Source organism: Mus musculus, chromosome 11 (assembly GCF_000001635.26).
Source record: "Mus musculus strain C57BL/6J chromosome 11, GRCm38.p6 C57BL/6J".
Lineage (NCBI taxonomy): Eukaryota > Metazoa > Chordata > Mammalia > Rodentia > Muridae > Mus > Mus musculus.
Window position 1 is genome coordinate 5,631,597 of NC_000077.6, and position 23,402 is coordinate 5,654,998.

Consider the following 23,402-nt stretch of genomic DNA (forward strand, 5'->3'; position numbering starts at 1 on the left):
GGGTATTACACATAAATGCGCAAACAAATCCTATTAATTTTGGGCTCCGTGATTAATAACAAGTGGTGTGGTTGTGTGTACCTCCTTCTTTCCTGTCAACGTTTTGCTTCTGGGGATCTTGTTGACAGAGACAAGTCTGAGATTGTAGAATCTTCCCAACATCAGGGTGACTTGAGGCCACTTTTACCCACTGTCCAAATGACTGTCCTCAGGTTTGGACTATTCAGGCTTCCTCATTTAGGGAAAGGATTTATCAAGCCAAATAATATAGAAGTGTGTATGTGAGTGTGTGTGCATGTGTGTTTGTATGTGCATGTGTATATATGTGTGTGTCTCTCTCCCTTTGTGTGTGTAGAGCAGTGAGCTTATAATATTTTTTAAATAAAGGAGCCATCTGCATTTAAAATTTTAATTTGAAAATTGAAAATAACCATTATTCCTTTAGAGTTTTATTCTTTTTATCCTTTTCATCTACTTTTAAGTGCTGTTCTTTATAACCTCATGAGTAGGTTTTTAAGAGAACTGTATGTGTGTTTCAGCAGAAGTGGATTCGGAGGGGACATCACAGCTGGAACAAAAGAATCTTGACAGCAGCGAGAATACTCAGCCGTCGGTATGCACAGTTTTAATACACAAATCTCCGTCATGTTTTCTTTGTGCCATACTCCAAATAGTGCTTACATAATCAGCTTTTCGGCAGCAATTCCATATCACATTTGACGTGTAATGTTTTAAACATCTTAAACTAGTAATAAAACTGTGTGTTCTTAGAAGCTACAGTCAGTTTGCTGCTTCAGAGCAGACATTTTTCTGAGTATTTTCCCTGCTTCTGTGAATCTGACTTCCTCACAGGATGAGGGGAGTTCTGAGCCATAGACCTGTGTACCTGAACTTGTGTATGCCCAACAGGGATGGCCACTGTTGGAGACTCATTTCCTGTAGCTTAGCATTGTTGTGTCACACCTGCAATGGCTTGTGGGAAATTCGAAGAAGCGATGCTGTCTCTTGGTGTCGAACTGCCTTCAGCTTCTGTGCTGAAAGAGATGGTGGGCTCGAGGGTACGATACGCTCAGACCTCCGGAAGCCACCTTAGCTATAGCCCAGGCTGAAAGAGCGCGCAGAGATCTGCCCACCTAGAGTGCTGGGATTAAAGGCATATGCCACCCTGACTGGTGATATATTTTTAACTAAACCTGTTCTTAGACAATTTAACACACGGTCACTGTTGGGGTCTGGGAGTCACCACACAAACCACTCAGACATCAATCTCAGTCAGACAAGGATGGTTTATTGAATGCCACATCCCAAGACTGATCTATCAGAACCACAAACCAGACTCAGGAGCTGGTTACAACATTGAGTTAAGATTCTATAGGGTTTTAAATTTCAAAATCCATAAACATTTGTGTCAAGTTATTTCACCAATCAGGATTTAGGGGTAGGGGATTTCCTTAGGAACAAGTCTTTGTTGTACACTTATCCTGCTCCCATTAGTTGGGGTATTCAGCTGGGGCAGGGGGCTTGCCTTCTCTAATATTCTTGTTTAACTTGCCAACCAGGGTGTCAATTACCTACATACATGTCTCTTTTTGACAAGCATATTTCCAGGGAGGTCTTGGAAACGTAAATTTTACTCCGACACTATTCAAAATGGAAGTCTTATTCTAAATAGTTTCTTGTATTGATGCAGATGTCCTTCTTATGTTGGGGTCCATCCCAGGGGCAGGTTATAAAAGCAAAAACCATAAAAGCTCTTACACAGGTGTAGGAAGTGCTGCCTGGTGGTTGATTGGCTCCAAGCATATTGTGGCTAACTATACAAAGCAGTTCTAACTGACTTCTGTTGTGATTGGTTTCCAAGAACACCAAAGCATAGAGCATGCTAGTAACAGCATATGAGAAAGTTTCCTTAGTAGTGCACAAAGTGGCAGGCTAGACAGGTGACAGTGCCCCTTCCATCCCTCCGTTCTCAGTGCTCCCTCAGACTTAGCGCGGGGCGGGGGTGCTATGGATGCCTTGTTAAAGGCTGAGCATCTTGGGAAACTGAGTCTTTGCTTTTGCCACCATTTGTTGTGAGGGGAGGATCTTCCGGCTAAGGCTGAGAGTGGCTTCTGTCTATGGGTATAAGCTTAGGTATTTAGAAAGTGGCTGATGCTGTTACCTATTGTCTTTTGTGAGTGCTAGAGTATATTCAGCCTTAACGCTCAAAGCCGGTATAGATGTCATGGTATGTTGCTGTGTAATTTAAATCAAAACTTAGCAGTTAGTTTTTGTGTGATTGCTGTCAGTGCTTTGGCTCTTGGCAGTGTAAAGGCTTGAGTTTGGCTCTGATCCCTTCACCTGCTCAACTATTCACCAGATCACTAACGCACTGAAGCTCACTAGCATGGCTGACTTTTTGAAGCCTAAGAGGTCCAATATTTTTATATAAAGACAAATTTGTAATATTAAAAATAAACAATTCGGAAGGGATGTCGCGTCGCCGCGCCAGGTCTTGAGCAGCTGCCAGAGCTGCCAGACAGACCGATGCCCCTGCCGCGCCATGGCCGAGAGTGACTGGGACACCGTGACGGTGCTGTGCAAGAAGGGCCCCACGGCCGCACAGGCCAAGTCTAAGCAGGCCATCTTAGCAGCTCAGCGACGAGAAGATGTGGAGACATCCAAGAAATGGGCTGCTGGTCAGAACAAGCAGCATTCCATCACTAAAAACACAGCCAAGCTAGACTGGGAGACCGAGGAGCTGCATCACGACAGGGTGGCCCTGGAGGTGGGCAAAGTGATCCAGCGGGGCCGGCAGAGCAAAGGCCTGACCCAGAAGGACCTGGCCACGAAAATCAATGAGAAGCCGCAAGTCATCGCAGACTATGAAAGTGGACGGGCCATTCCGAATAACCAGGTTTTGGGCAAAACTGAGAGAGCTATCGGCCTCAAGCTCCGGGGCAAGGACGTCGGGAAGCCTATCGAGAAGGGGCCGAAGGCGGAATGAACACAAAGCCTCGAAGCCAGTGGTTCCGGCTGAGCTCTCGTGGCTGGTCCCCCAGGACCACCAGCACTACCGTGGGTCTCCTCACATGGTCAAACGGGACACAGGGGTCAGGCCTGTGTGCCCCCTAAACCCATAACTGCTGTCAAACAAAGCAAAACCTTGTAAAGAAAAAAAAAACAAAACAAAACAATTCATCTTTGGTAAAATAACACACAGCAGATTGACTAATAATTTAACCCATAATTGTTTTGTCCAAACAACAGTGACTAACATAACTTTTCCAGTTCATGTTGTTATCCTTGTATTGGTTAAGTAAATTATTTTTCTTTTTTAAAAATTTACTGCCCAGTGATTTCTGACATCTAAACATATATTAAGAAATTTAAATGTAAAATATATACTTATTTTTCACTGTTTTTCTCATCTCATCCTGTGTCCCCTGAAGAATCCAGACCTCTCAAAGACGTGCCCACAAGCCCAGAGCGCACCTGCAGATCCAACCACGCTGATCCAGCCCCTGCCTGAGGAGGAGAGCAAGCAGACTCACCCCCCATCTTTGCGTCTCAAAAAAATGTCTGAAGATCTTGAAATAAACACGAAAGATGACAAAGAATGTGCACCAGGACATCCAGAAGTTCCTTCAGTGAAAGCGCATGGGAGAGAGTCTCTCACTGGAGACAGGAGAGGGCAGAACAGAGAGTCAAAGCAAAGCTGCCCTGAGCTGCAGCACACAGCCGCCGATGGGCTGGAAAGCATTTGTCCCGTGGAGGATCCACTTCCGGGTGGCTGTAGAAGTCACTTCAAGGTAATTACCTCTAACTTAAAAAAGACTCTGTCTGATGTGAGCTGATGGTCTGTCTGGTTTGCCTGTCTGAAGTGATGTGGACATTTCCCCAACTTGAAAAATGGTACAGGGAAAAATGTCTTCCCTCTACCTCTTGCTCTTGGTCTGAACACGAGCTTAGCAGCCACCCTGTGCATTTGCCGAGTAATGAAATCAAACACTGAACACAAACACATATGACACACAAATAAGGGGATTGTTGTGATTCAGAAGACAAGACTAAAAGTCCCTGGGAGTGTCAGAACTGACGTGTAAGGACGTAGCATGCTTGATATTGATGTGCTGAAAGTAGGAACTGGAAATTAGGAATTGGACAGAGCCCAAGACTAGTATACCAAAAGGGCCATGGCTTAGCTACTTCAAAGAAATGAATCATATGACTGAAATGATCCATAACACTGCACAGCGGCTGTAGAGATGGCTCAGCAGTTACAAGTGCTGGGTACTCTGTTAGAGGACACAGGTTTGATCCCCAGCTCCCACGTGACAGCTCCTAACCATCTGTAACTGCAGTTCCTGGGGATCTGAGGCCTCTCTCTGGTCTGTTTAGGTGCCAGTCATGTGGCACACAGACACACATGCAACCAATTAATACACTTAAGAATAATTTTTAATCACAGTATTTCTGCAACTAAAGATGTAAAGATGTAAATAAGTAATGCAAGTAATTCAGGGCTTACCTGACTGCTGCAGTGGCCACAAGTATAAAATCTGGCGCCTGAATCCTGAAATGTCAGGAGTTCCCCACACCGTGACAGGATGTCAGTCTGTGTAAACAAAGAAAGACAAGCTGAAATTAGTAACAAAATAGGCATTTTAAAAGTAGATCCAGGCTGGGCTTGGTGATTGTACTGGCTAGTTTTGTGTCAACCTGACACAGCTGGAGTTATCACAGAGAAAGGAGCTTCAGTTGGGGAAATGCCTCCATGAGATCCAGCTGTGGGCCATTTTCTCAATTAGTGATCAAGGGGGAAAGGCCCGTTTGTGGGTGGGACCATCTCTGGGCTGGTAGTCTTGGGTTCTATAGGAGAGCAGGCTGAGCAAGCCAGGGGAAGCAAGCCAGTAAAGAACATCCCTCCATGGCCTCTGCATCAGCTCCTGCTTCCTGACCTGCTTGAGTTCCAATCCTGGCTTCCTTGGTGATGAACAGCAGTGTGGAAGTGTAAGTTAAATAAACCCTTTCCTCCCCAACTTGCTTCTTGGTCATGATGTTTGTGCAGGAATAGAAACCCTGACTAAGACAGTGATCAATGTTTTTAACCCTAGTACTGTAGAGCTGTGTGTATCTCTGTGAGTTCAAGGCCAGCCAGGGCTGCACAATGAGTCCCTGTCTCAATGAAACAGAAAGAAAATAGAAAGAAAGAAAAGTTTCACATTCAAAAAGAGGTCCTGCTATTCTTGCTTTCAAAAATCAATTTTATTCTTATTTTGGCCGACTAAAAGCTTTCATATAGTGGTACATGCCTCTAATTCCAGCTCATGGGAGGCAGAAGTGGCCAGATCTCTTCAATTTCAAGGCTAGCCTGATTTATATTTCAACTTCCAGGACAGCCAGGACTTCACAGAGAGACCCTGTCTCAAATAAAACAAAGCTTCACTATACAATGGGACTATCCACAGATAAAGCTGTGTCTAGATAGAGGTGCTTTCTACTGTCTAAATAATAAAAATTCAGAAAAATATTTTCAGAATGAGTTTTCACTAATTGATATGGCCTAGAAAATCAATTTATCCCGCGTCATGTGATCTTTTGAGTTAAGATAAACACAGGAGTATGGTATTGGTTGTCAGCTTTTGATAAATGTGCTTTCATAGACTTAAGGGAAAATTACTCAATGGGAACAAAGCAATAAATGAGAAGAAATGAAAATGTCTGTAAGTTTGACAAAAAAACCTGCCATTCAAATCAGCATAGTCACTGTGTGCTTTGGTGTGTGCAAACTTGCATTTTCCTTTCCGACCTCTGGAAGATGTAATTCCTTCTTGGTAAGTTTTGACAGTGGGTATATATACTTCCATGGAGTTTAAAGTTGATCAACAAACCATCCTTTTTAAAGCATCCATACAGTATGTTCTTTGGTAAAACTGGTTTCAGAGCATATGACTTTATATCATACAAGAAAATTCATCATCTGCCAAAAAATATATTTGATCCAGATTTACAAAAATCTAGAGAAATATTAAAAACATACGTGTAGATGCAGCCTACCATCTCATAAGAAAACACGACTTATTTTGCAAATTTGCTGCATCCTTGTGGCTCCAGGGATTGTCCAGACTGCTCCAGCGAGGGAGGAAAGGAAAACAAGCTGATCAAGGAAGCAGGGTTCTCGCATACAGCCGAGACAGGGCTATGGCACCCAGTTAAACAGGAAGACATGGTGAGCGTGTACAGATGAGTAAAGAGCAGGTTAGCTAGTTTCAGTGGGAACAGTGGGCAGGGGAGCAGTCCCCAGGCCATCAGATGGGGAGACAGCTGTGGTGACATTATGCACACTGTCAGTGTTCCCACTCATATTCCTTCTGAGCCTATCCCAGGAAGCATTGCCGCTCCCACGGGGCAGAGGCCTTGGAGTCCTGGCTGTGGCTGGGCCAGTGTCTACAAGACACAGTGTCAACAACATGCATCCCACAAAGATCTCATTAGCTCAGGTCTTTGTCCGCTCCTCACACAAATTCACAAGTCTTTAATCGCACTGACTAACTACATGGAGTTGTTGGGTCATTTATCTGACAGAGCATTGTGAGATTGCATCCTGTCTTGTGGCAATGGCCCCTAAGAGCTTTGAGTGAGTACTTGAAGCAGAAGTAGGAGTAATTTAGGTACCAGCCATCTGTGGAATGGTAGTGCCTGTCCTGTTTGGGAGGCATCTTGTTCCCAGAGTTTGAAACCAGTGCAGCAGCTTCACCTACCACTCAGCAGCTGGATTGGGCACATCTGTTTCAGTAAGCTCCTTCATAGTTTTTGATACCTCAGTATCAAAGTGATTTTAAAAGTTGCCGAAGTCAAAGGGGAAAGAGTTCCGCTCTGCAGTGAGGAACCATTTCATATTTCCTCCTAACACCCATGATGGCACGTGCTGGGGCCTGAACGGTTGTATGTGTGATCCTGGCAGGAAATCCTGAAGGCGATGAGTTTTCTCCTGTTCTTCAGAGCGCTTCCATCGAGTAGACAGTGGAAATGCCAGATGGCAAAGACTGACCCAGAAAGACACAGATCTAAGAATGCTCATCTTTGAAGTTGTATAAAACTCTGGGGTTTTTCTTCTTAGATCAAACAGAAATAAAACAAAGCAGACTTAACAATAAAATAGTCTCTAATGCTAAAATTAAACAAAGCAAAAACTTTTTAAAAATGTATCTATTTTTTACTTTATGAATATTTTACCTGCATGTGTGTATGTATGTGTATGACATGTGTGTGAGGTACCCTCTAGGACAGGAGACAGTGTTATCTGGGACTAGAGTTGTTGTGAGTGGCCTTGTGGGTGGGTTCTGGGAATTGAACCCAGGACCTCTACAAGAGCAGCAACTGTGCTTCACCCCTGTGTTACCTCTCCAGCCCTGCACAAATCACGCTAAGGCAGGTAGTGCAAATGAGCCTCAAGCGATGAAAATGGTAATGGTTTTCCTGAACAGTAACGTTCACGCTTGCCTCAAACTTTCACCAAAGGTTGAAGAAGTAAGCAGGAAGCAGCAGAGTATGGACCTGGAAGTCTCAGAGCTGTCTCCTGCTGACGAGAAAGATGAACCTGCTAGGTAAAGCTGCTTTGCTGTGCTTTGGTTGGTTGGTTTGTTTGTTTGGGGGGAGTAGTTTTTTTTGGTTGTTTTGTTTTGTTTTTCGAGACAGGGTTTCTCTGTGTAGCCCTGGCTGTCCTGGCACTCACTTTGTAGACCAGGCTGGCCTTGAACTCAGAAATCCGCCTGCCTCTGCCTCCCAAGTGCTGGAATTAAAGGCATGTGCCACCACTGCCTGTCTAAGTAAGGCTATAAAAATAGTTTAAAGTCAGTCATCTTGTTCCAAACACTAATAATAGTTTGGGCTAATAAACTGTAGACTTCTGCTAGGACTATTCAGGTGTCTGCAAGGGTATCAGAAGGATATAAATAATTTGATATCTATTAATCCAATTAAATTGATGAATATTTTCTTTTAAAAGATTAAGAGTTGATTAGTGTAAAGTGGCGGTCCCTCTGGTGCACTCTTGCTCACACGGCTAAGCAAGGTAACCGCGGGTAACTGAGTAGCGTGCATAGATGTTTGCTTTGGTGTCATTCTTTGTCTTCATTTTTAGAGCTGGATTCCTCTGGGACAGGAAAATATGAAAGCACCAAGAAGAGATTAGGGACATTTATTACATATTATATACAATAGGTGACTAAATAGTCAATATGTAATATGAACATAAAACATATATATTAAAATGTTTATGTAAACATTTTATTTATTCTTATAGCATGTATGGGTACTAGAATCATAAGTTCAGAGATAGTGTACTTATCAATAAGAATTTATTTATAGTGTTATATCCACTAAATATCATATTGCGTAACCACTTAATAAATGGGCTCTGGGCTGGAGAGACAGATCAGCTAAGGGCACTGGCTACTCTTGCAGTGGACCCAGGTTCAACTCCCAGCACCTATCCAGTGCTTCACAACCATCTGTAACTTCAACCCAACATGCTGGCATATGCAGTCACCAGGCATGCAAGTGGTGCAGAGACAAACATGCAGGCGAAACACTTATACACATAAAAAGAGACACACATAAAATACACACTGATTGAGAGAGATGTGCATCTTCTGAGGAAGTTGAGAATGGGGCTATTTTCCTGATTTCTTATATTAACATATTCAGTTATTGGTATATTGGAAAGCTACTGATTTTTATATGTTGATTTTGTATCCTGACAAAGCATTCTCATATCAAAAAGGTTTTCTGGTTGAATAAGAAGAATCTTTTTAGTGGGCAACCACTTAGTCTACAAATTGAAATGATTTGACCTCTTCCTCTCCTGTCAGTCACCCTGTATGTCTTTGGCTTGCTACAGTATTTTGTCTAAAATTCAAGCATTATGTTAAATAAAATGATTGCTAATTAGGGGGAACTGCACTCAAATTTTCCCCATTTTGTATAACGTTGGCTATAGGTTGTTCAAATGCAGTCTTATTATATTGGAGTATGCTCCTTCAAGGCTTTATCATGAGGGATGCTGAACTTTGACAAACGGCTGCAAATATTGAGATGATCAGATGATTTCTGTGCCTGGTATCTTGATATGTATGCCAAGATACATAATTTTTTATTTTTATATGTTATTTGAATAGGAATGCCTCCCCCAAGAGACTCATGTGTTTGAATGCTTGGCCCATAGGGAGAGGCACTATTAGGAGGTATGGCCTTGCTACAGTAGGTGTGGCCTTATTGAAGGAAGTGTGTCACTGTTAGGCAGAGCTTTGAGGTCTCCTATGCTCAAGCTATACCCAGTGTGTCACATAATCTCCTGCTGCCTGCGGATCAAGATGTAGAACTCTCAACTCCTTCACTAGCACCATGTCTGTCTGGATGCTGCCATGCCCCTGACCATGATGATAATGGACTAAACCTCTGAATCTGTAAGCCAGCTCCAATGAAATGTTTCCCTTTATGAGAGTTGCCTTGGTCATGGTGTCTCTTCACAGTGATAAAATTCAAACTAAGACATGTATGTTGAACCATCTTTGCATAGCTGAAATTAAACTAACTTGGTAGCTGTGTATGATATTTCAATATGTTGTTGATTTTGTTTTTCAAGGATTTTATTGAGAATTTTTTATCTATGTTCAGCAGCAAAATAGGCAATTTTGATTGTTTATTCATTTGCATATTTTAATATTTTTTCTCTGATTTTGATGTCAGGATAATAAGATCAAACGCACTCTATGTCACCACTAGCTTTCTCACCACTTTATCTTTATGGGACGGTATGAGGCCGCTGAGCTGGGCCTTACTTGAATTTGGTAGATTATGCAGAGATTCAGCCCAGCCCTGGCCTTCCTCAGGCTGAGAGATTGTTTTGTTTCTGAGTATTTTGCTCAGTAGTTAATTTAAATTAATGCAATTTTTACAGAGTACTTGTTAATAAAATTCACACCCCTGTCCATTCACTGAATCACTGTTGCAGACATCGTTCAGCCTGTGTTCCACATTGTTTATTTCACAGCTTTAACATGAGGCCCAGCATCTGAACATGGAGCCCACCCTCAGACTCCTGGGGTCAGCCTGGAATCTACTACTTCCCCTCTGGACACACCCCACATACCCCCAGACCTCAGTGCAGGCTTTCTGGAGTCTACACTGGTCTGGCCCCTGAGTCACCTGCAGAGAGACTCCTCATGAGCCCTTTTTACTCACATCAGTCTGTCTTGGTCTTGACTTAATGTCGGTAGGCCACAGGGGTCCAGGGGTTTGCATCTCTTCTCAATTTCCGGCAATATAGATTTCCAGAGCACTTGCTGATCAACCTGTATTTTATTTGTAGCTATTGCAGTGTTACTTTTTATCATCTCTTCTTTTAAGAATTTGGGGTTTCTACAATGTTTGTCATTATCGTTCATCATTTCAAAGAAATACTTCTGTCTTGTGGGTTCTGTGTCTTTTCATCTCCATTACTTTATGTTCTCAACTTCATCACTCCCTTTCAGCTGCTGGGTTTGGGTATTTTGTTTCTGTTCTAAAATGTGGAGGTTCTCTCTCTCTCTCTCTCTCTCTCTCTCTCTCTCTCTGACTTTCTGCCTCTCCGAAACTAGTCACGTGTATCCAAGGCTGGAATTACATAGGCCGTGTTGAAATTTTAAGGACTGAATTGGTTTTGTGTATGCTACCTTCTGGCCATGCTGAGGCTGCTGCCAGCGCACCTCCACCCCATGCATAACATTCATCTTCCTGTTTGAGTTTTGCTCCTTTGACATCTTTGTATTTGGGCTGCTGGCTTTTTGGTTGCCATACAGAGTTTTACCCTCTTTCGTACCATTTTGTGCAGCTACTAACATAGGAGGTAGAGATGGGGGCAGTACACAGTAAATGGCTCCTTGGTAGCACTTATTACAGTAGTAAAGAGCAAACTCTATGTGACATGTTACTGCTGTTGTTTTCAACATTTGACTAGTAATGTTTTTAAAAATGCTTCATTTTGGTCAGTTCTTATCTAAATTTACAGATATATGGGTTTTGAATTAATTGTTCTGGCACTTAGTAGTCCACATCCTCTATATTAACCATTTTTCTCATAGAAAACTCCAACATTGTAGCCATGATTCATTATTCTTTGGCTGGTACTTATGATACTTTCAATTATGGCAAACTGTGTTGAATAAAATCCAAAGTTTGTTTGCATTTTATTGAAATCAAAGGCTAGCACGATGGCCCAGTGGATTCAGGTGTTTCCCAGGCAACCTAGTGACCAAGGTTCTATCCTGAAGCCCACATAAAGATGGAAAGTGCAAACCAATGCCATGGATTTGCCCTCTGACCTGCACACACTCATAGTACATGCACATATATGCACATGCATGTCACACACACACACATAATAACGTTATAAATACTTAAAATTAGAATTTTTGGTTTTGTTTTTGTTTTTTGTTTGTTTTGTTTTGTTTTGTTTTCAAGACAGGGTTTCTCTGTATAGCCCTGGCTGTCCTGGAACTCACTCTGTAGACCAGGCTGGCCTCAAACTCAGAAGTCTACCTGCCTCTGCCTCCGAAGTGCTTAGAAATTATTTTTTTAATTTGCTTATTTTATCTTATGTGTATGGGTGTTCTCCCTGCGTGTATATGTGTGCCATGTGTGTGCAGTGACCACGGGAACCAGAAGAGGGAGCTGGAGTTACAGATGCTTGTGAGCCACCACGTGGGTGCTGGAAATTGAGCTTTGGTCCTACGCAAAAGCAACAAGTAGTCTCCCTTGCTAAGCCATATCTCATAACTACTTTTCCCCAGTTTTTGCCTGATGAGCTGTTTTGTTTTATGGAATCTTATCTATAACACTTTGCCCATGCTCAGACTCAACTCTTGGTCCACAAACTCATAATCTTATATTTGCCTAGTTGAAGAATGAATCTGGCATTCCCTTCCTTGCCTACTGCTTTATAATGTTTCACAACTAGTAAGTAGATGCAGATGGAGAAGAGGCAAAAGGTTACCAAACTGCTGTTTGACCTTTATCTGCTGATGTATGAGACAATGTTGGTATTTGTGAATTTTTCAAAGGAGTGTTCCTGACTTGTGTATAAAAGACGCAAAGGGCAGTGAGAAGGAAGCATGGAGCCCCCGCGAGCCTGTGGTCACACCGGAATTTGAGAAGTCCCCTCCAGCAGGTGCTGATCTGCTACTACTGAAGGATGGTCACCTTCTCACTAAAATGGATCGGGTTGAAGGAAGGTAAAAACTGTGAAGTCTTCATTTCTTGTGAAGGAGTGCTGACAGGGATTGCTTTTTCTGAAACAAAGCAGAACAGAGTCATCTGTGTTCCAAACAAGGAGCGCCCTGACAGTGCTGCTGGCCGATGGAGTTGCAGGCACATGACCACAACAAGCAGAGTTTTCATCAGTGGCTATCAGTGAAACAGACAGTGCTCAGGGGAGACTAGTCTCATAAAAGCAACATAAAAATGGGTGGCAACTAGTAAAGGATGTGAAATTTAAGAGCGTTTCTTTTTTTTTCCTTTTAAAATTAAGCTTTTTAGAAGAGGATAAGGGTGAAAATAATCCAGTGTAGGAGACAATTTGTACAATTGAAATGTTTGTATAACAAAGTATTTGAAATCTTGATACATTATATCAGGCTAATAGTAAACTGTCACTTGAGCTTGTATACACACAGGGAGACAGGCATATACGCAGATATACATGGGGTTGGGGGGGAAGAGAAAGGAGAGATTGTTTGTACTAAAATGGATCAGAAATCAAATGCTACTATATTTTATATATATATATATATATATATATATATATATATATATATATATATATATATATATATATTACACAGAGTCCAGGATCCACTGCATAGGGAATGGTGCCACCTACCAGGGGCTGAGTCTTCCCACATTATTTAATGTGTAATCAAGACTGAATGCTATGAACATTATCTCAGGCCAACCTGAGCTAGAAATTACTCGTTGAGATTTTCTTGGCTAGATCAAGTTGATAGTTAGAATTAACTATCACAAGCACCGTTACTCTTTGTCCAATACGTTTAACTTCTGTTTATAGTTGAATCCACTTTACAGGAAATGATTGTACTTTAAATTCAATAACATGGAAACATGAGGTAAATTACAACTGTAAGGATGTTTTATAACAAGACACTGTTTGTGTTTTGTATTCTTAACATTTGCCTGAAAAGATTCTATTTTTTTTAAGGCTGACAAAGAGAGAAGCTAAAGAAAAGCACAAGGTACTGTAAATGAGTAATCAGAAACAGAGTTTGATTGGTTATAGGAGTGAAGCAGACCCCGGGGAAGCTGGGCTGCAGGCCGAGTGACATCTCACCGGGAGCGTCTACAGCTGCCACAGCTGCTACCAGCATCACCATCACCCTGCAGCAAGGATGTGAACCTGCAACCTCCTCTGCCCATCCCCGGTCCTGCCCAACCCAGGCCTGGCACCATGGGTATTGGGTAGGGAGTCCAGCCTGTGAGTCCTCACATGAATAGTGTCTGTCCTACAAATATAGTTGTGGCAAGAAAGATTTTGGAAACAGCACTGTTTTGTTATGAGAGAAGAAGAGTTCCATCCATAAGAATGACAAAGGATTTCACGTGCCAGGTGCCAAAAAATGCCCGGGCAGACACTTCTCCCTAAAGGTGATGGACACTGTAGAGTCTGGTGCTGAGGCAGGAAGGGTAGACTGTGAATGTATAGCAGGTCTGACCCATACTAAACACGTCCATGTCCCAGGCCCCGTCACACAATTCACCTGCAAACTTAGTAGAGTCATGAGCAGGGCAGGGGAGGGGATATGAGGAGTTGAAAAATACCCAAAGTCAGCAAAGCTTTGCGGGGTTCCAATTTCTAAGTCCAGTGACCCTATGGGCATCCACTGTAGTATCCCAGCCCGCCGTGCAGGAATTAGCGATAGAACCACCAGGGTACAGAAGAAGAAGCTAAATAGCGAGACCAAGTATGCGGCTGGGCCGTAGGCATGGCTCTGCAGGGGCCTCCTCCTCCTGAGACAGGAAGGCAAGGAAGAGGATGATGAAACTCAAATGAGACCTAAAGTAGGTACCCACCACCCACCCACCCCATCCCCCACGCCAAAGTCCATTCTGTCAGAACTTCAGTTACCAACCCTGGTGCCCAAAGATGCACAAACCAGGGATGGCCACGAGTCACCACGCTGTGGGCACAGCTGATAGGCTAGGTAAAGGTGGATAGGTTCACCTTCTCCGCTGACATTGCTGTTTCCGTCTAACATCAACATGACAGGAACTGAAATCCCAGTGGCAACATCAGATGCAGGGTCCCCAGAGCTTGTCTGTTGCCGTGACCCAGATGTGGAAAAATAGCTTTCCCTGTACACTCTCAGGTCTCAGTCTTTTATTCTTACTCCTAACTTAATACTCAGTACTGAAGCCAGCCAGACATTGTGGCACACACTTTTACTCCCAGCCCGCAGGAGGCAGAGGCAGGAGGATTTTTGTGAGTTCGAGGCCAGCCTGGTCTACAAAGCTAATTCCAGGACAGCCTGGGCTACACAGAGAAACCCTGTCTCCAAAAACCAAAGTAAAAAGAGTACTTAAGTTGACTTATTTTGTAAGTAACTCTCTGGGGCTGGTGAGAGAGATGGCTCAGTGAGTGAGCGTATTTGCCAAAAAGCCAGGTGACCACATTAGATCCCTGGACCTATGCAAATGGTCAGGAGAGACCACACTCCACATGTCCAGTGCGGCTGCTTTGCTATTACATACAATACTAAATATTTTTAATTTAAAAATAACTGCAAGCAACTATTAATATTAGTTTTAGTATAATAAGAAGTATCAAAACATTATATTATTAAGATATTTTTGTCAAACACAATATGATGTATCCACTGAAATGTATTACAGAGGTAAGGTAAAAAGACTAGTAAAAAGAGTATGTTTTGAAAAAGAAATTAAGATACAGGAGACATAGGGCTAGGTGTGGTTGGCACACACCTTTAATCCCAGAGCAGGCAGATCTTTACGAGTTCAAGGCCAGTGTGGTCTCATAGCAAGTTCTAGGCCAGCTAGAAACCTTGTCCCAAAATTAATTAATTGATTAATTATTAATAAACAGGAGGTGTTGACTGGGGTACCATTTGATGTAATCAGTTTTATCTAGAATTTCACACATTTCTACTTACACATTTAAGTTTTAAACCACCACTTCTGTGCATTTACTGCATGCTATATAAATCTGAGGGATGTTTTGAAATAGTGCTATTTTACAGACGAAATCCCAAGTAAATGAAATGGAAGAAGCTAGCCATGGAAGTGAGCCTCGTGCGCCAGCCCCAGGCTGGGGTGAGTTGCCCCCTCCTTGTCATGTGTCAGTTCATCCGCTGCCAAGCGAAGCACCTGAAGGGCATGCGCAAGGGGTCTGTGTGAGCAGGGGCCCTCTGTGCATGTGGGCCCTACGCTTGCATCCCTCAGACCCGAGTCACAGAACGTGGAAGAGTTCAGGTTCTGGGCCCACAAGAGAAGCCCTTGGTCCCATACTAGACCGAGAACCACTTCGAACTCCCAGCCAAACGAGCTTTGCAGACTCCTGTGAGGTGCCGTTTATCTTGCTGTCCTAACCTTAGAAAGAACTACTTCCACAAACCTTGATCCACTCTGTCACTAGAACGGTCGGTCGGGTCTATTTTCAGAATTCCCCCAGGGTGTCACTTCACACTGCTAAACGCTCGCTCTCCCTGGCTCCTCCTGCTTTTCCTGGGTTTTACTGCTCCTTTGACATGTGATATTGTAATAGAACCTTGTATTTTCAGTAACTCCGCTGAGGTCTTCTTAACCAAAATAACTTACACGTGTGTAAAGTGTGGCCCATGCCTAGGTGTCTGCATGTTTAAACACATACGTACCACCATTGTCAACATGGGTATCAATAAATCTTCCAGTCACAGGCGTGTCCTCCGTTGTCTTATAGTTCCCTACTAAGAAGCTACCAGTTCATTTTGCAAAGTATTTGAATAGTTCCCACTCACATCACTGTTACATGAGAGTTACAACGCCCAGTGTCTCTGTGTTTTTACATAGTAGCATCATGGGCCCTTTTCATTTCTACCATTCTAGTAAGTGTCTATTGCACATTATCAGTGTCTTTAAAAAACAACAGTATTTTTCATAATTCTTTGAGAATTTCATATGACATATATTGGTCATATTACCCACCCTTCCCCAGCTCCTCCCATAACCACCCTCCCTTCATCTCCCCCCAGCTTTGAGTTTTTCCCCCCTCTTCATGCCCCATTAGTATTGTGAGTAGGGCCTACCCTGTCATGGGGACAACCTACCAGGGGTCCCATCATTAAAGAAAACTGACTCTTCTGTCCCCACTGCTATCAAATGCGAGTAGCTCCTATGTAAGCAGTAGGAGTGTATGCCCACCTCCCCCTTCTGATACTGGGTTTTTTTGCCTTGAACTTGTATCAATTACTGTGCCTTTATATGTGTAAGTGCCCTGCTGCATCTGGAAAATGCTATTGCCTTGATGTTATCCACAACCTCTGCCTCTTAGAATTTTTCCAACCCCTCTTCCTCAGAGATGATGAGCCTTGGGGGAGGGGTGTGATACGTGGGTCCCGTTTGGGGCTGAGCATTCCGCAGTGTCTTTGAGAGTTTGTACCAATCACCATCTACTGCAAGGAGAAGTTTCTCTGGTGAGGGATGAAAGATGTTTTGATATATGTGTATACCAGAATGTCATTAGTACTCATTTTAAAGCTATGTCCATTTAGTAGAATAATAGTATTAAGTTCTTGCCTAAAGCCTATGACCCATCTAGCCACAGACTTTTGGCCCCTTTAACAGTACCTGGTATGGATTCCATCTCATGGTGTGGACCTTAGATCCAATCAGAAAGTGGTTGGCTAGCCCTGTGACATTCATGGCGCTGTTTCACCAGTGGGCATCTTGTCTGGCACTGGCCTGTCTGCAGGCTACAGGGTTCACAGCAGGGCGAACCTGATGACCAGCTCTCTCCTCCGGTAGCATATAGAGCACCTTCTAGAGCATAAAAGCTAGCCAATAGGGACGAGGCTTCCATGTCAGCACCGGCTTCATTTTTTCCATGTTCTGTTACTCAAGTTTGTGTTGTCTTCAACAATAGGGTCTTACTGTAAAGCTCTGGGGGTAACTAAGAGTATTGGCAATAGATTGTAACGTGACCTTGGTCATCAACTCAAGAAGAGGTAACCTGTTCCTCATACTGAAGGGTTTTTTTTTTAATGTACTATTAAGCTTCTATATTTATTTTCTGTTTATATGGTGTGTGTGTGTGTGTGTGTGTGTGTGTGTGTGTGTGCACGCCCCATTGGGGGAGAACGACTGAGCTTCATCTCCAGCTCTCTGGTTACTTTGCTAAAGAGGCTTGGTTAGCTCCACTGCTGACCTTGAACTCCCAGTATGGCTCAGGCTTTTGATACTCCTGCCTCAACGTCTTGGGTAGCTAGGATTAGGGACCTGTGTCACTGGGCATTCTAGTTTCCTTTTTTGTCACTGTAATAATCCATGCAAATGAAAGTAACTTTGGTTTATTTTGTTGTGGGATCCTCTTAAATCCAACACAACTCAAACACCAGGTCAATGAAGATGACAAAAGTTATAGTAATAAAGCTACTATTGATCAATCAGTGCCACCGAACAGACTCAGGAGCTGAGTTACGACTATGAAGAGAAATTGTACAGCATATTTAAAAGATGAGACCATAGAGTGAGAGGGGATGGCCTATAGCATTGTCCAATCATATTTTGACATAAGGAGTTGAGCAAGGGAGTATTCACCAATCAGGATGGGAGTAGAGTCCTGGGCCTAGGAATGTGAACTTATTTGACTCTGCCAGCAAGATGGAGAAATCCCTGACATGTCTGGTTTCAGACACTTAGTTCCCTATAATAGATGCTGTTCAGCTATCGGGAAGGCCCTAGCTCCCCTAGGGCCTGGAACCTTTCATTTAGTTTCTCCCTATGATTGGAGTCTGCAAATGAAATAGTAGTACTCAGCATAAGTTTCCTTTGACTGTACCTAACAATTCCAGCTCACACTTCTAGGTCACAACACGACATTGAGACAAATCAGGATCCATGGAAGGACAATGTTGCTGGCTCGCTCACAGGCTCTCTCACAGGCTCGTGCTCAGCTAGCTTTTCTTACACGGCCTGCAACAGCGAGACCCACAGTAGACTATACCTTCCTGCATCAATTAACAATCAAGGCCATGCCCCACAGAATGCGCACAAGCCAAGCTGCCTGCTCAGCTAGGATTTCCCCTCCCAGGTGTCTTTAGGTTGCATAAAGTTGAGAATAGAAACTGGCCACACATTAGGTCAGAGTTGTTTTGGTACTTATGCCAAATTTTACTAAAATTTAATCATTAAATTCCAATTTGATTTCTTTATCATTGTGGAACATATTTTTCATTGCTTAAATTGTCTTGACTTAATCCTGTGGTAGCATACCTCTGTTCTTAATGCGGATTAGCATGCGGAAGCATACTAATGCCCCACACTGCCCCACTGACTGCGCCATCCCTTACCGAGTAAGTGTGTCTAGAATTTCAGGTGGCATTGCTGAATGTCTTTAGGCACTGTGGTTAAATTTTGTGTCTTGTATTTGTAAAGTGTCATTGGACATACAAACTGGGCAGGATTTATCGTCTTGATGGTACAGAGCCAGTCCGTGCTGAGATGTTGACTGCTGAGGTCTTGTTCATATGCAGATAGCAGAGTTGCCGTGAGCGCCTGAGTCCAATGGCCCTGCCACTTATAGAATTAAACTGCATTTTTTACAATATATTTATGCATTTGTGTATATACAAGGTCACCATGTGCATGCAGTGCTAAGAGAGGTCAGAAGAGGGCATCAGATCCCCTGAAACTGAGGTACAGGTGGTTGTGAGCCACTATGTGAGCCCTTTACAAGGGGGTTGCGACCCACAGGTTAAGAACTACTGTTCTAACGCATTACAACCTGAACAACAGGTTATCGAGGCAGTCTGCTGGGAACGGACTCTTCCCAGCATTTTGTGAGCCCTGTTCCAATGTTCCAGTTCCCTGGAAGCTTCCTTGGTCACACTCTGCTGATGTTGAAGGGGCCTCAGCATGTCTGCATCATTCTTCCACAGTGTCCTCTTCGCTCGAGTGCTCTGCAAGCGTCAGCTTGCCAGGCTCACCTTCCTCACCAGGGAATCCAGAAAGTTACATATAAGTTTCTTCTTCTTGTTTTATGGCCTGGACCCTCTCTTCACAGGGAGATATGACACTGGGAAACCCTTTCACCGGTTTCCTTCCCATCATAGGTCACTATCTTCATAAGTCATTATCTTAATACTTGAAAATATATTTTGCAATACAATATATTGTATATATATTATATAATATAGTATACTACAATACAATTATAAATATATTTTGTATATATGTTATATATACAAACATGATATATATACAATATATACAATGTTATACATACAGTATGATATATATATACACATATTTGTACTGGCTAATTTTGTGTCAATTTGACACAAGCTGGATTTATCACAGAGAAAGGAGCTTCAGTTGAGGAAGTGCCTCCATGAGATCCAACTGTAAGGCATTTTCTCAATTAGTGATCAAGGGGGAAAGGCCCCTTGTGGGTGGGACCATCTCTGGGCTGGTAGTCTTGGGTTCTATAAGAGAGCAGGCTGAGCAAGCCAGGGGAGGCAAGCCAGTAAAGAACATCCCTCCATGGCCTCTGTATCAGCTCCTGCTTTCTGACCTGCTTGAGCTCCAGTCCTGGCTTCCTTGGTGATGAACAGCAGTAGGGAAGTGTAAGCTGAATAAACCCTTTCCTCCCCAGCTTGCTTCTTGTTCATGATGTTTGTGCAAGAATAGAAACCCTGACTAAGACAAATTGGTACCAGCATAGTGGGGTATTCCTGTGACAACCTGACCATGTTTGGGGAGGACTGTGGAAGGACTTTGGAACTTTGAGCTACAAGATCCATTCAATGTTAAGAGCTCTGTGGGATGTTGTGTAGAAGCTTGGAAGATAATGTGGAGAACAGTGCAGAAGCAGGAGGCCTGGCTTGTGAAATTTCAGAGGGGACATTAAAGACTCTTTCCAGGGCCATTGTTACTTTGATTGTGAAGAGTCTGTGGTTCTGGTTAGCTGGGGCTGAAGAATCAGCTGTGATTAACAAGATACCAGAACTAGTAAAGTGAAACCTTTGTATTACTGGGACTATTGATGCTGGTTAGCTGGAGCTAAGAAATTAGCAACAATTAAGAAGAGACCAGCATCATTGAGGTGACATCTTCTGGGAAGTGTTTTCTGAAAGCATGAGAAGGCTGTGTTCTAGAGATAGCCATGGTTGTACCTTGTGCTGTGGCTGGACTTGGTAATGTGTAAGAGTTACCCAGGTGGTACTGGTTTTGAAGGCATGAAGGGGTCACGCAGAGCAGCTGAGGCTCAGCACTGTGAGAGGCCTTGGAAGGCCATTGGTGAAGGTACAGTTGTACCCAGGACTGAAGGGGTCATGCAAAGAAGTTGAGGCTTGGCACCATGAAGAGAGCCTATGAGAGGCTATTGTTAAAGCCAAGTTACAGTGGAAGACAGCAGCATTTTGGAGATGCCAGTACCATGAGATGGCTGCCAAGAACAGCAGCAGTAGTGGAGTACAGGCGGCTGGAGCCTAGAAGACAATATGTGTGCTACAAAGGGCATGGCTGGAGAAGTAACCCAAGCCCTTGGAGGAGCCCAGAAGATTGTGAGTTGGATCCCAGACATTGGATGGTTGGAGATTGATTTTTGCTTTTGATTGTTACTGTGCCCTGATATTTTTCCCTCTTGAAGGAAGTTTTTTAGTGAAGCCCACAGTTAAGAGACTTTGAATTTTAAAAGATACTGGATAGTCTAAAGAGATTGAACTTTTAATATGTAAAGACTGTGGGACTTTTAAAGTTATTTAGATCTTGGGGATGAATAAGAACTAAGGGTTGAGGCTTACTAGTGATGTGTTTGTGTGTCAAGTTGACAAGGGGTCAATTGTACTGGCTAATTTTGTGTCAACTTGACACAGGCTGGAGTTATCACAGAGAAAGGAGCTTCAGTTGGGGAAATGCCTCCACAAGATCCAGCTGTAAGGCATTTTCTCAATTAGTGATCAAGGTGGGAGGTCTCCTTGTGGGTTGTGCCATCTCTGGGCTGGTAGTCTTGGTTCTATAAGAGAGCAGGCTGAGCAAGCCAGGGGAGGCAAGCCAGTAAAAAACATCCCTCCATGGCCTCTGCATCAGCTCCTGCTTTCTGACCTGCTTGAGCTCCAGTCCTGACTTCCTTTGGTGATGAAAGTAAAAAAGCAGTATGGAAGTGTAAGCTGAATAAACCCTTTCCTCCCCAACTTGCTTCTTGGTCATGATGGTTGTCCAGGAATAGAAACCCTGACTAAGACACTATTATAAATATATTTTGTGATCTTGGGCATGATCTCAGCAGAGGGTCCCAAGGTCCCCAGAGGACTCTCCACGCTGCAGGCATCCTAGCACACCCAGGATCTTGAGATCACTGGTGAGCAGAACACAACATCTGTTCCAAAAAACCCAGAGGGTCTTGTGCTAGCAGGAACAAGGACAAAGGATACCTGCCCAACCAATAGCTGGGGTTTGTTCCAGTCGGCCCCACCCCTGCACCATCTTGGGCACTATCTCAATGGAGGGTTCCAAGGTCCCCAGAGGACTCTCCACACTGTAGACACCCTAGCACACCCAGGACCTTTAAATCACTGGTGAGTAGAACACAACATCTGTTCCAGAAAGCCCAGAGGGTCTTGTGCTAGCAGCAACAGGGTCAAAGGACAAAGGCAGGCCCTAGCACACCCAGAATCTTGGAATCACTGAGACCAGTCTATGCAGGAGAGCACGTGGGCAGCAGAAGCAACAGAGCTTCTTTTCTTGGACAGGGACCCTTCTCGACTTTATCCTCAGCCACGAGACAGAGCTGAGACTCAGACCCCTGGGCACCTTCCCTGCCAGAGGAGAGCTTGCCTGTAGAGAGTGCTCTCACCACTGGGACTCAGGAGAGAGTTGGTCTCCCAGGAGTGCTGACAGAGGCTAAAGAATCACAGGAGTAACAAGCTCCAGCCAGGGACAGCTAGAACATCTAACACCAGAGATTACCAGATGGCAAAAGGCAAATGAAAGAAATCTTACTAACTAAAATCAAGACCACTCGGCATCATCAGAACCCAGTACACCCACCACAGTGAGTCCTGGATACCCCAACACACCTAAAAAGAAAGATTCAGATTTAAAATTGTATCTCATGATGCTGATAGAGGATTTTAAGAAGGGCATTAATAACTCAAAGAAATATAGGAGAACACTACTAAATAGAAGCCCTTAAAGAGGAAGCACAAAAATCCCTCAAGGAATTACAGGAGAACACTGCTAAACAGATAGAAGGCCTTAAAGAGGAAACACAAAAACCCCTTAAAGAATTACAGGAAAACACAACCAAACCGGTGTTGGAATTGAACAAAACCATCCAAGATCTAAAAATGGAAGTAGGAACAATGAAGAAAACTCAAAGGGAGACAACTCTGGAGATAGAAACCCTAGGAAAGAAGTCAGGAACCATAGATGCGAGAGCATCAGCAACAGAATACAAGAGATGGAAGAGAGAATCTGGGGTGCAGAAAGTTCCATAGAGAACATGGACACAACAATCAAAGAAAATGCAAAAAGATCCTAACCCAAAACATCCAGGAAATCCAGGACACACTGAGAAGACCAAACCTAAGGATAATAGGTATAGATGACAATGAAGATTTTCAACTTAAAGGGCCAGTAAATATCTTCAACAAAATTATAGAAGAAAACTTCCCTAAGCTAAATAAAGAGATGCCCATGAACATACAAGAAGCCTACAGAATTCCAAATAGCCTGGAACAGAAAAGAAATTCCTCCTGACACATAATAATCAGAACAACAAATACACTAAATAAAGGTAGAATATCAAAAACAGTAAGGGAAAAGGGTCAAGTAACATATAAAGGCAGACCTATTAGAATTACACCAGACTTCTCACCAGAGACTATGAAAGCCAGAAGATCCTGGACAGATGTTATACAGACACTAAGAGAACACAAATGCCAGCCCAGGCTACTATACCCAGCAAAACTCTCAACTACTATAGATGGAGAAACCAAAGTATTCCATGGAAAAACCAAATTCACACAACATCTTTCCATGAATCCAGCCCTTCAAAGGATAATAAAGGGAAAACACTAACACAAGGATGGAAATTATGCCCTAGAGAAAGCAAGAAAGTAATCCTTCAACAAACCTAATAAAAGACAGCTGCA

The 23,402-nt window shown here is 43.2% G+C and overlaps 1 protein-coding gene and 1 pseudogene across 12 annotated transcripts in view; both read left to right on the forward strand.

The window, feature by feature from the left end:
• Window positions 1-23,402, forward strand: part of Ankrd36 (ankyrin repeat domain 36) — a 119,938-nt gene that overhangs the window by 61,917 nt on the left and 34,619 nt on the right. For 6 of the 12 annotated variants that reach the window (XM_017314820.1, XM_017314828.1, XM_017314822.1 and 3 more), the window contains 6 exons: window positions 540-613; window positions 3,432-3,791; window positions 7,504-7,589; window positions 12,084-12,254; window positions 13,238-13,271; window positions 15,291-15,964. In XM_017314820.1, the coding sequence (XP_017170309.1) occupies window positions 540-613; window positions 3,432-3,791; window positions 7,504-7,589; window positions 12,084-12,254; window positions 13,238-13,271; window positions 15,291-15,638 (1,073 nt within the window). In that variant the 3' untranslated portion in view covers window positions 15,639-15,964. Of the gene's footprint in view, window positions 1-539; window positions 614-3,431; window positions 3,792-7,503; window positions 7,590-12,083; window positions 12,255-13,237; window positions 13,272-13,315; window positions 13,566-15,290; window positions 15,965-23,402 lie in introns of those variants that run through there. The other 6 variants (XR_001780072.1, XM_017314823.2, XM_017314821.1 and 3 more) reach the window with 6 other exon arrangements.
• Window positions 2,528-3,037, forward strand: Gm11964 (annotated as a pseudogene).